Source organism: Cyprinodon tularosa, unplaced genomic scaffold (genome assembly GCF_016077235.1).
Source record: "Cyprinodon tularosa strain WSP-4 unplaced genomic scaffold, ASM1607723v1 ctg52, whole genome shotgun sequence".
In the NCBI taxonomy this organism is placed as follows: Eukaryota; Metazoa; Chordata; class Actinopteri; order Cyprinodontiformes; family Cyprinodontidae; genus Cyprinodon; species Cyprinodon tularosa.
The window spans coordinates 1689583-1704200 of record NW_024039252.1 but is presented as its reverse complement, the minus strand read 5'-3'; the positions used below and the strand labels follow the sequence as shown (position 1 = coordinate 1704200).

The 14618-nt window shown below is 36.7% G+C and overlaps 1 protein-coding gene across 2 annotated transcripts in view; it reads left to right on the top strand.

The window, feature by feature from the left end:
* The window catches only part of LOC119795701 (adenylate cyclase type 1-like), a 60060-nt gene extending 48008 nt beyond the window's left edge, over positions 1 to 12052 (top strand). The window contains exons 10-20 of one of the 2 annotated variants that reach the window (XM_038303832.1): positions 1595 to 1692; positions 1790 to 1874; positions 4416 to 4505; positions 4820 to 5082; positions 6616 to 6742; positions 7189 to 7305; positions 7450 to 7596; positions 7684 to 7782; positions 8394 to 8508; positions 8604 to 8728; positions 8960 to 12052. In XM_038303832.1, the coding sequence (XP_038159760.1) occupies positions 1595 to 1692; positions 1790 to 1874; positions 4416 to 4505; positions 4820 to 5082; positions 6616 to 6742; positions 7189 to 7305; positions 7450 to 7596; positions 7684 to 7782; positions 8394 to 8508; positions 8604 to 8728; positions 8960 to 9382 (1689 nt within the window). In that variant the 3' untranslated portion in view covers positions 9383 to 12052. Of the gene's footprint in view, positions 1 to 1594; positions 1693 to 1789; positions 1875 to 4415; positions 4506 to 4819; positions 5083 to 6615; positions 6743 to 7188; positions 7351 to 7449; positions 7597 to 7683; positions 7783 to 8393; positions 8509 to 8603; positions 8729 to 8959 lie in introns of both variants that reach the window. The other variant, XM_038303831.1, reaches the window with a different exon arrangement.
* Positions 12053 to 14618: the final 2566 nt, after the last annotated feature.

Sequence of the window (14618 nt, the reverse complement as noted above, 5' to 3'; positions counted from 1 at the left end):
ATAACTGAGGTCCAAATGTAAATAAACTAGTGGGGTGCCCCCTTTTTTATTTTCTTTTTGGGTTCTTTATTTTCTGGTAGATACCCTTCAGGTTTACCTTAATTCAATCCAAACTTATTCCTCTGACTGATAAGGGAAATAACTTAAATAATTCCAGACAACCTGCTACAGAAACGGTTCCGTTTAATTAAAACTCAAAAATAACATATATAGTTAATAAAAATAAATGCTCAGCCCAGACTCAGGCTACCCTCTTTTTAACCAGCAAAAAATAAAAAATAATAAAATAAACCACCTCTAGGCTCTTAACTTCTAAACCTAAATATCCCTCAAACCAATGTGAAATAAAGTTTAAACACTTTTCCTTTATCAACAATTCTTTTTTTTTTCAACTGATTAAACACTTTTTCTCCAAACCGTATTCCAAAGTTTTTGCACTAACAGTACTCCAGTCTTTTACCACAAAAGAAACACATCACTAAACACTAAACGTGGGCCCACACACACACGCACACACACACACACAGTTCGGTACCGGTTTAACTATTCGTTGCAGGCCTGTTGAAGCTAGGGTGCGTCGCAACACAAAATCCTCTTCTCCCAGAATATAACGGGAACGGACTCGCTCACCCAACAGGTGCAAAACTCTGGCAGCGCACGAAAACTCCGGTCGTCCCTCTGTCTTCTCTTCTCCACCTTAACCCAGGAGAACCTCCGCAGCAACGTTGGGGCTACGGTCGCCAGGTTGACACGGTCACCCCGCCTCCCACGATCAGCCGCAGTTTCTCTCAGTTCAGCCGCGGTTCTCGTCTCTGGTTCTTCACCTCCGTCGCGCCCCAACACACACCTCAGAAGTCATAGACTGCGATGGTTGAGTCCACTTGTGGGAAAAACCCTGGAACAGTTCGGGGCCTTCTCCAAACTCGTTTTTGACTCTCCTAAACTGAGTCTCCATCAGCGTCCACCATTCTCTTTCTTTTTCCCTTTCTCCTCTCCTTCTTCCCATCATCCCACTGTCTGCTTTTTTTTTTTCACTCCAAGATGAGTTCACTTGTCCCTCAGTTTTTTTACTACTTCCATAGTCTTAAGACTAATAAGAATCCAGTCAGACAAACAACATTACACATATGTAAATACACATGTTTTGTTCAGAAATGCTTTTTTTCTTTTTTTTTTCACATTATGAATAAAAATAATCAGTCACGATAAGTATATAATCACTCAGATTACACATTGAAAACAGAAAACCTGAAAGCAACAATACATGACTCTCACCTGTATTTTTTAATACAGAGAACATAAACCTGTGATTATCTTGTAGATAATTTTTTTTTTTTTGTTTTTTTTTTTTTTTTAGCCAGGGCTACAGATAGATAGATAGATAGATAGATAGATAGATAGATAGATAGATAGATAGATAGATAGATAGATAGATAGATAGATAGATAGATAGATAGATAGATAGATAGATAGATAGATAGATAGATAGATAGATAGATAGATAGATAGATAGATAGATAGATTCAGGAAAAAAAAAATTCAGGAACAACTAAAACTAAACAATTTACTGTGCTTCTCTGGTTTTTCACATTAGTACCACCAGGTTCCAGATGAGTACTTCACCAGTGCAGTTGTTGTCTCTTTGATCTTAGCGGCCTTGTTTGGAATTGTTTATCTTCTTATCATACCACAGTATGTACATCAAATAATATTTTTTTTCTGATGACATTTTCTGATGGATTTTCTATCATTAACTTTGCTTCTCTGTTTTATTTTTTGTTGAACTCAGGGGCAAAGTTGTACTTGTGCTTCTCGTCTTCTGCATCTGTTTCCTCGTAGCTTGTATTATGTACCTGCATATCACTAGAGTGCAGGTAAGCGCAGGTCTTGATATTATTACCACATAGAAAAAAATAAACCTTTCAATCAAATGTTATAAATATATTAAGGCTCTCTTGCAAAAGTATTCATACCTTTTGATTTTGAATTGTTTTATAGAGCATACATTTTATAATGCATTGTTTTTCATGGAGTCTAAATTGGCCAGACAACAGAAAGAAATTTTGAATGTTCATATATTTATTCAACAAACTTCAACCTAATGGCTCAAAAAAGGAAAAAAGAAAACACAAAAAGACATTCATAATAAGTAAATGTGGTCAAATGTTTCTATTTCATCTTATAATAAATTTTGTTGAGCTGTGAATATCTTTAAAGATGTGAGAGAACATTGGTAAACCAGAAGCATCATGAAGATCAAGTATTAATGTAGACATCTCAAATCTGTTTACTAACAGTGGCAATCAACAACGCAGCATCTCAAGGCAATTTACAGAGTTAATTCAGTCAATCGTGCAGACAGATTTATTATTACTTTTCTATCTAAAGAAATAGTATATCACATGGAGTCTCTGCCTTGCAGAATTTATTCCTCCTAGCTGAAAAAACATAGGATAGAGAAAAAAAAACCTTTTTTTGAAAGAAATTTCCTGCAACACCAGCATTGCAGGAATTTTGCAGGAAGTTGCCATGACAAACTATCAACTATCAACAAACTTTACATTGCCCTATATATATAGGATAACATAATTCTGCAACCCCCCACCCCTCCAATACAGCTGAACAGAACACCAGGACAGTTTAGGTTTTCAAAATGACTTTTTTAGCATCATTAAGTGATGAGATGATAAGCCGGCCACCTTTACTCTGGAGAGGATGTTGAGTTCCTCTTCTCTTTTGGAGGAGTATGTAAAATGAACTGTTGGTCATTTAGTATTAAATTGGGTTTTAAGAACAGCAGGAAACTATTGTTTGAAAAATGGTTCCCATAATCTCTGTAGTGCACTGTGCACTCAACAAGCAAACAACACTTTTCCAACACTTTAGCAAACATTTAAAACAATGATTACTCTACAAAAAAAGTAAAAAAATAAAAAAAATAATCCACTGGATTATTTGTTTCCAAGTTTGAAGACGTTTCGTTTCCCATCCAGGAAGCTTTTTTTTTTTTATTTAGAATGTCAGAAATAGTGTTGAGTTTGAGGCTTTATAGAGCGGACCAAACAAAGCCTTGTTTTGGCTTAAAAAAACATGCTAAATGAAACCTACAATGCATAGTTGATTCCTTCCTGCTATCATCACAACCCCCACCCCCATACAGGCAACCAGTATATCTTGCCTGTTCAGCCAAGCCAACAATTTCCCCTAACGATCCCCCTTTCAGAGACATAGACCAGCATTGGGTATTGCAGGCTAACAAAGAAACCAAACAACTGCCCATTCCTAAGGGCCGGACCTGTTTGTCCAGTTCAGTTTGAATGTTTTCTAAGCCAGAAAAAAAGCTTTGTTTGGTCCACTCTATAAAGCCTCGAACGCAATGCTATTTCTGACATTTTTAATTGAAAAAACTTCCTGGAAAAGAACAGAAAGGTCTTCAAACTTGGAAACAAAGTCCAGTGATTTGTGTTTTTTAACATTTCTGAAATGATTATGACCTGAATGACTGAGAATCTTCACCAGAAATAATGACTTTGTACTGAAAACACTATTGCACCTATTACATTAAATCATAATATTAAATCACAATGGAAAGGTTCATATTAGACATAGTTACTTTCTAGTCAAAGGCCAAACTTATGTTCAATTTCAAATGTGTTACATTGCTTAAAAGATTTTAGAGTAACATACTGTATGTTCTACATCCAATCTGTCTAGGCATTTAGCTATTTTAAAAAACAAGGGCAAATATTTCACTCTAGATGTTTAAAGCAAATAGAAACATACACATAAACCCCTGCAGCTATACTTGCATTAAAAGGTATTGATAAAGAGAATTACATACAAATGTGCACCATACTTTTAAAAGTATTGTTCAAAAGAATAATTTTGTGTTGGTCCATCACATAGAATTCAAATAAAATCTGTTTTAATTAGCCAAGATAGTCCCAACAAGATTTATAAAAATATATATTTTTCAAATTGGTTCAGTTTATTTAAAAGTTTTCTGAAGCAAGTTCCAAGAGGAGGGAGATGAGTGAACTAAAGCCTTCTTTCCCAGTTCAGACAGAGAAAGAAGCAGCAAACTGTGTGGGCAAAATGTATACAAGTTGACATTTCTGGGTGCAATTACACTCAGGAATGGAGTGTGTGAGGCTAGGATGATAAAATGTAAGAAATAAAAAGCAGAGTATGAATACTGTTGCAAAACAATGTATACTGTTTTATGCTCTATTGATTTATAAGGCTTTCTCATGTCTCTTGTCCTATGTAATGTTAGTTTCCCACTCATGTCCTTTTACTACTCAATTACAAGGAGATTTTAAAATTAGAAACTTTTATGGACTTATAAAATATATATAAACATTCCAATTTTTCTGGTGATGTCTAAACCTCCTTTTCTTCTTTTTGTCATTCAGTGTTTTCCAGGGTGCCTGACCATTCAGATTCGAACTGCTCTCAGTATTCTTATAGTGCTTTTAATCTACGCTGTGGCCCAGGCATGTGTGGTAAGTCATAAAAGAAACATTAAAATATGTGATGTTAGAATTTAGCTGTATTCTACTTTAGTTGTTTTACCTAAGCTGCTATTAATCCTGAATATCTATTACAGCTTTTAGGAAAACACAAGCAGGTCTTTAACCTCACTTTAAGGGAATACCTTGCTTACTTTAACAAGAATTGGCCAAGCCTTATTTTCACATTTTGAAAAGTGAATCAGCGTGCATCGGACATCTATGTTGTTATGCCATAGATATTTCTGGTATGTTATTTTATATTTTACATATTTATACACTTGCTTGTTCCCATATTCTTTTTACAGGTAGGCTGTATGCCCTGGATGTGGGGAAGTGCCAAGACAAGCAGTTCCATTGTCATCATTGATGTGGACAGTGGAACCAACCGCACCATGGCAGAGCTGCCCTGCGATGGGGCACATTATGCCTTTCTTTCCTGTGTAGTGGGTACCCTCACCTTGGCACTTTTCCTGCGTGTCTCCTGGTTGCCAAAGATGGCGCTGATGCTCCTTTTGGGGGTGCTGTACATCACTGTGTTGGAACTCAGTGGCTTTCGCAAGACTTCAGGGTGAGGTTTAAAATATCTCATACACCCAACAGAAGCAAACATTTTCAGTTCTTATCATTGTGAAGTGGGTGAAGTTTCAGGTAAATGTAGACTATTCTGTCTACACTTACAGTCACTTCATATCACTGCAGAAAATATAACTTTTCTGGGCTTGCATTCATGTTCTATTTAAGACAGAAACAAAGACTTGAGAATTAACTTATGTCTAAAGACTTAAGATTTATTTCGATCTTTTGATACTCGTTAACAATCCTAATGTAACCGTTTCTTAAAGCAAGCTGGTAGCATATGTGAGCGACAGACAGCTGAGGTGCTACTGACACACATTTTATTGGGAAAGAGTGGTTTAAAGGCACACATAACTTTTGGTCACTAGGGGCACTAGATCTGTAACTGCCTGTATTTTGCTTCTACTAAACATCGAAAATAATAACAAAGATATATGAGTATATAATAGAAGCAAAGTGTTAACTTACCATTCTAATAATACAAACAAACTCCTTTCCAACATTGACTCTATTTTTTCCTCAGGCACGATCCCTTTCACATTTTCAGTTTTTAGCCTCCTCAGAAGGCTTAAACTTTTTCCTTGCCTCGACCATAACCAATAGTAGAGCAGTGTGGTAGGAATTATGCTTTATCAGTCCTGAAATCATTTTCAAGGAGTAAAATAATAAATGGTAAAGGACTGATATATATTTCTTTGTTATCTATGTGTTGAATTAGTAATTCTTCACCTACAGTTTAACAATTTAATAGCCAAAATGAATGGCATGTACTTGGTAAGAAAATGCTTGTTTTAGTCAATAAAGAATTTACCTTTTTTTATTCAGGTGAACTCCCTGAGATCCACAATCTCCTTTTTTTAAGAGATCCTTCTCAAATAGCTGTGAATCCCTAGAGAATGTACTCATTAACATCCAGCAATACACAGGGAGCTCAATTGAGAATACTGGCCCTTGGAGTTGTATGGGTCATTCTATCATCACATCACTGTAAATGCTAAGTACTAATTTTTGTTTGTTCAGTTCAGGAAGCGAACAGATAAACAAGAGTTGCAAGAGCATTTACAGTCCGCTCGCTATGATGTATGTGTGTAGAGGAGTTTTTGCTTGTCTTCAGCCCACACACTCTTTCATTTTCCACCCTTTGAAGAAGCACACATGCTTATTAGTTCCAAATCAGAAGCCTGAAAGGACAATGTGGGTTGGATGATTGGACTACGTTAGCTCAGAGTGGAGGGGCTGGGATGGTATTATTGGAACTTGATCAGAAACATTCTTCAGAAATCTCTGCTTTGTGTTTAGAATTCTGTTCTTTTTTAGAATAATGCATATTGTTGATATGCATCAGTTATAAACATTAAAAAGTGTCTAGGTGACATACTTTAGAACGATTCTATTAGTAGAGTCAAATTAATCCTATATTATGATCTCCCTCCTAGCACTGTGGTGGGTCCAGGCAGCCCTCCTGAGTTGTTTTCTTTGTGGTTTCTGTTCTTATTGCTGACTTCTGTGTTGGTCTCATCCACAGTGGGGGGTCCTTTTACATCCGGAGCTACGAGCCCATCCTGTCTCTTTTGCTCTTTGTCAGTGCCCTGGCCCTCCACTCCAGGCAACTTGACCTCAAGCTGCGTTTGGACTTCCTCTGGGCTGTCCAGGTCTGGAAAAGTATACTGACATGTCTGTGAGTGTGTGAAATGTTGTGGAAGTTTTGAGAAATAAATAGTTGAATGTTATAAAAAAATCAAAACATAATCAAAAGATTTTTGACAATTAGAAATTTTTTATACTGGATAAAGTGAGGGGAATGTAACGCTACCAAGTTCTTTGGCAAAAACAAGAGTTAGAAGACTGGAACGACCCCATGTCATTTGCATACCTTTATACATGGAGCTATGTTTATTTCATATCATGTAATTTGAATGTAAAAATTGTAAGACTTAAATAATTGTTTACATCTCTAACTAGCTTCCAAATGACTCTAGGGCTCATCTGTGAAGGCTTTTTACTGACTCCATGTGGTGAAGATGTGAAACAGACTTAGGCATTCACTATTTCATTTTTTTTTCTGTTTGTTTGTTTTTCTTTATTTATGTGCTGCCAGGCAGAGGAAGAACGGGATGGAATGGAGAAAGTAAAGTTGGACAACAGGAGGATCCTATTCAATCTTCTGCCTGCCCATGTGGCTCAGCACTTCTTAATGTCAAACCCCAGAAACATGGTGAGCCATGCTAATAAACAGGCAAGCAGGCAGACTGACCAACAGGTAGAGCAAAAAGGGAGGGAACAAAACTAATTAGGAAGATGTAAATGGACATCTCTTTTTCTTTTACAGTGTTTTGCTTTTTTTTTTTTTTTTTACCAGGACCTGTACTATCAGTCCTATGCTCAAGTCGGTGTCCTGTTTGCCTCAATTCCAAACTTCAATGATTTCTACATTGAACTAGATGGCAATAACATGGGTGTGGAGTGCCTGAGGCTGCTAAATGAAATTATTGCTGACTTTGATGAGGTCTGTTTCTGCTTTGATGTTTTACCAGATTTTGTATCTTGAATGTATTTTACATCCCAACATTTGTTGTTCCACTGTATTATACAGCTCATGGACAAGGAGTGCTACAAAGACATTGAGAAAATCAAAACTATTGGCAGCACCTACATGGCAGCTGTGGGGCTTGTTCCCACCATTGGCACCAAGGTTTACCTATTTTTCTTTGTTTAGTATTGTGGGGTTTTTTTTGGTTTTTTTTGCTGAATGTTAAAGTAATGTTCAAGGCTTTTAATAGAAAAGTTCTACGCATCCATTATAAGATTTAGTCACATCACTGCAGTGTAATCAGACTATGTCAGTAAATTGATAAAAATGCAAAAATGAAGTCACTGCATTTCTACAAAGGGCAATTATTGCCCTCTGCAGCTAGTTTCCTAGCTAAACAGCATCTGTATTTCTGCATAAAACCATGTTAGCAAAGAGTGATGGCCTCATTCCTATACAGAGAGGCTTGGAAAAGCACACCTGTTTTTTAAGCTAAGCAAATTAAACCTGATAGCAAAATCCAAACATTTATCCTGGTCTTAGCAGACTGATGAGTGGAATTAATACAGCCAAGTATTCCACAAAACACATTTATTTAAAGCTAATTTGCATTTGACAAATCAATGAAAATAAGGTTCCTGTCAATTAGCTATTATCTTTCTATCATGACATCATTCTACAATATGTATGATCATAACTGTATTGAACTTTTCTTTAAATTACTACTGGGGAAACATTTTTGTGTAGGTCCTGACCATTTCCCTGTTCTACAGGCAAAAAAATCAATTTATGACCATCTGAGCACAATCGCGGACTATGCCATAGAAATGTTTGATGTGTTGGATGAGATCAACTACCAGTCGTACAACGAATTTGTCCTCCGAGTGGGTAAGTGGGCCTGCAGAATGAAATCTAATTTGAAGAGGGATTGCTCAGGTAAATTATGCTTATGCAATGTATGTTTTCAATATTCATCTGAACAGGCATCAACGTAGGCCCGGTAGTTGCAGGGGTGATTGGAGCACGTCGACCGCAGTATGATATCTGGGGCAATACAGTGAATGTGGCCAGTCGGATGGACAGCACTGGTGTTCCAGGAAAAATTCAGGTAGTTAAAACACTTCCAGTTACAACTGATCCAGTTTTTAAGCTTGTTTCTATGATGCACTATTGGATTGCTAAAGTCAAATGTAAACCTTGAATATAGCCACCAGTTTTAGGTAGTTATTACTGAACTAGATAAAAGCTGAATCATATTTAAGAAAAGTGTAGCTGTCAGAAAAAAAAACATGCTTGGATAATTTAAAAGAAATGTTGAAGCCAAATCTTTATTTTCCAGGTGACTGAGGAGGTGTATCGTATGCTGAATAGAAACTATGACTTAGTCTGCCGTGGCAAAGTCAGTGTTAAAGGTAAAGGGGAGATGCTTACATACTTTCTGGAAGGTAAAGTGCAGGGCATTGGCACTGCAAGCACTTCATCGGTGATACGTTCCACTAGCCTGGCACGCCGTATCCATTCCTGTGGCAAGACAAGCGTTCCGACCCATCTGGGCAGCGTCTCCTCGCCTGCCAGCGTGACTGCTCATTCCAGCACGGGTGAAAACTTTCAGATGAGCACTGCCAATATCAGCAACAGCCAAACAACATGCCTCCCCTCACCCTGCGTGCCTGGGCTGGGCAAAGTGGAAAAAAAGGACAATGTAGAGGAGACAGAGGTTCAAATTGATGCTGTGGTAGCTATTGCAGATGTAGCAGTGTAGGCGGAACAACAACAGCTTCGATTCCAGCAGGAAAACACGGAGAAGTCAGGGCTGTCCGAAAAATTCGCATAAATCCTGAGATACTGGTTCAACCAGGATGATTTTAATCAGGATAAAAACTTCCTGAGGTATTACAAGCTGAAACTGACAATCACTCTTGCTTTCAGAGATTTTCTTAAATGTTTGCCTCTATTCAGAGTGGAGATGTGAAGAGAAGGAAGATGCACCCAGCTTCCGAATCCTCTCTGCACATCGCTATTCCAGATAATTTATTTTGTGGTGTTCTCGGGTTCATGTGCAGATATATCCAGGTAACATGTTTAACCTTGTTTTATATGAAGTGCATATTTTCATCTACGAGGAATGTGTACGTTGATACCCAGAAAAAAAGACTAATGAATTTGCTTTTGCACTGTCTTTCTGATTATGCCAAGGATATATTGCATTATTTACAGTAAATTTATATTTTGGTGTATGAAAGCATGCATGTTTATAATTATAAGTGTGTGTATGCATGTGTGTTCCATTTTAAACTGTAAAAAAAAAGACAGCACAAAATCCTTTTTTATATTCACTTCTCGCTCAATAACTAGCTTTTTACAAAATAAAGTAAACAGTTTGTCTTAGTGCATGACTTTATAAAAGTTGAGAGCCATAAGTAAAGAGACTCTGCTTGAAAGAAAACCCAAAGTAATGATTTTGTTTTATAAATTTCACAGAAATGGGATATTGCACCTGTTCTTTTCATAAATTATTAACCAATTTTAAAAAGTGTCTTGTCTTTATATGACCATGATTCACAGAGTCTAAAGTAAACGTTATATGTATACAAACAGTATACAAGGATTATGGCTATTTTGATGGTGAGTATGGACTAAAGAAGCTAGGAGGAGGGTGAGAAATCAGTTGAATGTTGAATGCATGCTGCTACAGAAGCTAGTTCATGCCAAAATGAAAGGGTCAACTAAAACAGCACCACACAGGGCACCAATAAGGTCCTGCATTTGTGTCTTGCACATGAACATACTGTAAGATTTAACTGTACCCCTTGAACATTTCCATGTCTTGCCAAAAAAATTACCACATGCTTTCTTTTTTATTAAGAAATATTTTTTATTTAATTGGTAAAATCATATAGTACTAACTAAAATTTGAGCAATGATTGTGAAGTTGGGAGGACACAGTTTTTCATTGCTTTAAAATAAAAGTTTGAATTGTGCATTTATATTCCGCGCCCTGAGTCAGTACCCTGGTATGTCTGCACCATTTTTAACCATTCTTTGCAAAATTACTGCTGCACATGTTTACTTGGATTTTGGTCTAAACTTGGAATGGACTATTTTAACTAATACATTAGCTTCTATTTAAGCCTTATCAGTTGAGTCTGTATGATTAGTATAATTTTCTTGATGAAATCTAGACCTCATTCCTAACCTGAAGAAAGCTTCTAGATAAGGTTTTCTTCCAGAAATCAACTTCCATCTTTTTTTCTGTCTGATGAGCTCTCCTGTTTCTGCTAAAGAAGAGCATCCCACTGCATTATACTGTTACCACCATACAATACATTGGTTAATTTTCATTGTTAGGATATTTCATTTTTAAAATGTTAGTTCTGTGCCACACGATTAAGAGCGCTATCTTCCACATCTTAGCTGTGTCCCTCACATTGCCTGCAGCATACGTTTACTGGGACTCCCCATGGCCTGCTTTTAGCAAGGATTTTCCTCTTACTACTTTCAGTAAAGCAAATTTATGTGAAGCTCACCACTAAGAGCTCTACCTTCCACTTCAATATCTGCAGCTCCTTAAGGTTTACCACCGGCCTCTTGGCTTAGTTAGTTACCTTCTTGCGCAGCCATTCCGTTTATCTAGGTAAAATTGGTTGTGTAATTCTCTTTCCATTTTTTGAAACATGGACTGAGAATAGCACCAGCATGCTTTTTATAATTTAGCCCTTCTTTATACTTCTCCATAACCTTATGGCTGACCTGTATGCTGCATTTCTCAGTCACCATGTTGCTGTTTACTGACTGATTGTTTCTAACAAACCTCTGAGGCATTCCGCATGACATAATGGGAAAATCCAAGGGGTACTTCTACTTTTGCAAGGCACTGTGGCCTAAAGGGGTAAGGATGCTATTCATCTATGAAAAACGGAGCACCTACATGGTAATAAGCACACCATTTCCATAAATGCATGACCTTTAAGTGTTTAAATGCTCAGTCTGTGTACATTCACTTATTTTCTTGAAGCTGCAGAAACTTTGGTGCCGTGTCTATAGCTGCTATTGTTTTTCAGGCTTATACATTACTGCACTACTGCTTTTTGAATATATCAATGCTACAGTTTGAGAATAACATTAAGTACATATCTCTCAGATACATTTTAATAAATATGAGGCATGTCAGATATCTTTATAGTCTGTATCTTTAAGTGCAAAGACATTTTGACTTGATATGGAGAAGTGTGAATACACCACGTTTCAAGTTTTTTGCCTTACTCAGTAAGCTTACAGTGATTGCAAATGGCCTTTTTAGATTTATCTACTTTGATATGCAGATCATTACCTTTTTGTAAATAGCCAAAAGCTGTAAACTATGTTGTATCATGTACAGTGTAAAATTAAGTTATTGAATATTTTGTAATAAAGGCAATATTGGTGTATAAAATATCAGTGTGCTTCATCACAGAAACAATTATTGCTGTGTAGCTTGATCAAACGAAAATGTTTTACCCTAAGTATTGTAAATTGTGAACCTTCTTCATTCTTTTAAGGACACTTTTCTGTATAATGTAATTGCATTTACATTCTCAAACAGTATTTACTCGCTACCCTCACAGTAACTGAACACCACATTTAACAAACACATTTCTGGATCTCCCCTTGTTAGATATATCAAAGGGATTTTCATTCTACCCATTAAATTTATTTCATGCAAATGATCTTAAAATAACTGTTTCCTAGACTATAACCATTTTTGGAAAGCTCACAGCCAAATAACTATCGCCGTGTCTTAAACTCTGAGCGGCAGCCAAAAATTGTTTTCCCAGCACTGATGCAGAGTTTGTGTGGAGTTCACTCTATGTAACAGTTAAGTCAACAAACACCTCTCTTGTGCAATATTTTGACAGATAGTACGGCATAGGAGTTGTTATTGCTTTGCAGGGGATTCTGGTCAGTCGTTAATGACCTGCAGCCCAATCTGAGGAGGATGCTTGTTGACTGAGGTCTTACTTATCATGAAGCAGCCACAAAGTGCAGTAGTTAAAAGTGATTCAGAATAATCTGGAGAAAACAAAGTAAATGACGGTCAAGAAATAAAGTTCTCTGTTATGTCTTTAAAAAAATCAACAGTGAATAAGTAAGTCACAGCATTGTTGTTCTAAGTGCTTTATGAATCAATGTTGGCGACACCTCGCAAAATCTGGATTAATTGGTTCGGTATTGGTTTGAATATATGGTTTTTATAGATCCGTTTTCTACACTTTCTTAAGCTTTATAATTATGAATCAATGTTAGTTACACCTCACATTATCTGGACTAATTGGTTCTGTATTGGGTTGAATATATGATTTTTATATAATCATTTTCTATGCTTTCTTAAGCTTTATAAGGCTACATGTAGGCTACAAAGGTTGTAAACAGCCAGGAAGTCGGGAGTTATACCCCTTTAATGCAATCTCTGTCAAATTAAATCTCTGAGACTAAACACATTAGTCAATACTTATGGGGTGATTCACAGTATTACCTACTTATGTGTGAAAAACAAGGTTGTGGATAAATTTGAACCAGAATTTCTATAACATTTTACTCATCTCTTTCAGATCACCTAATCGGTGAGAATATAGACAAATGTTAATGACTTAAAGAGACATGCATAACTTTAGTAACAAGAATATCATCTGTCAGAGTAGTTGCAATATCATTATCCATGGTTACTCTGGAGGAGCTGCAGTATTCTACTGCCCAGGTAGAATCTAATCAAAACAATTTGGTAAGATATTTTGATAACTTAAAAATAGAAGCTTGTAGAAATAGAAGGAAAGTAGGAACACCAGCTGATCTAAACCAAACTAGACATAAGGTTAATCAAGTTATTTCAAGCAGGGTGTTTGGTATGGAAATACTGCCAGAAAGACAGATTTCAGATAAATGGATGGATGGGGAACATAACATTCACAATAAATCTTAATTCAAACCTAAAGACAAGTAAAGAATCCTTAAATAGTATTTAAATTAGCAGCCGTGAAATTTTGGGGACTCAAGGTGAGTTAACATGGCAGTAACCCTCTGTTCTTGGTCATACTTTGTCTAACAATAATTATTAGTCTACTGTATCTATCAGGCATGTTCCTCAGGGTCTTTGAATTTAAATCCTCAAGGGCCAGTGTCCTGCAGCTTTTAGATGTATCTTTACTTCAACACATACACCTGACTCCAATATGTGCTCATTAACAGAGCTCAGCAAGTTGTCTGCAGGACAAGTATGTTGTTTAGCTGCATAGCACAAAACTAATAAACAAAATGAGAAAGCAGGAGAATATTAAGTAGTTTAGCTTTTTGATTCAGGTTTGTACGGCAAGGGACATGCCTGATAGTGGCAGGACACCACTTCTTAAAGATCTAAGTTTGAGACCACTGCTCTAAACTGACATGAAGCCAAGTCAGTCTACTGAAAATAAGATGCTGACTGCCCACGACATGTGCGGAACCTCAGAATAATCCAGCCATCCCTTAAATTTCCTCTATGATTAGTTACCATCCTCACTGTCCAATTTATCAGAACACGTGTCAAAAATAGCTAAAAAGCATATCACATGGAAGCCATTTCATGCATTTCTGCATCTTGACACAGAAGGCAATTTTTTGGAGTTTAAACAGACCATCAAAATGTGGAAGAAAGAGGATTAAGGTGACTTTGAACATTGTAAGATTGTTGGTGCCAGATGGGTTGGTCAGCATATTTTAGAAGCTGCTGGGTTTAGATTTTTTTCTTCTATGTTTTAGCTGGAGAGACCTTTAAGAATCTCACTGCTGAGGCAAAGAATCTTGTTAATTACCCACACCTGATTGCAGTAGTTAGCTAATAAGCACCACCTTGCTCCTTTTTAGTGTGTTAAGTTTACCAGCTTACAGCTTTGCAACACAAAAAGCAGCACTCATAGATCAGGTTGGTTGTTTTTCTGTGTTTTTGATGTAATATGAATGGAGAAGATGGATAGTGTACAAATTCT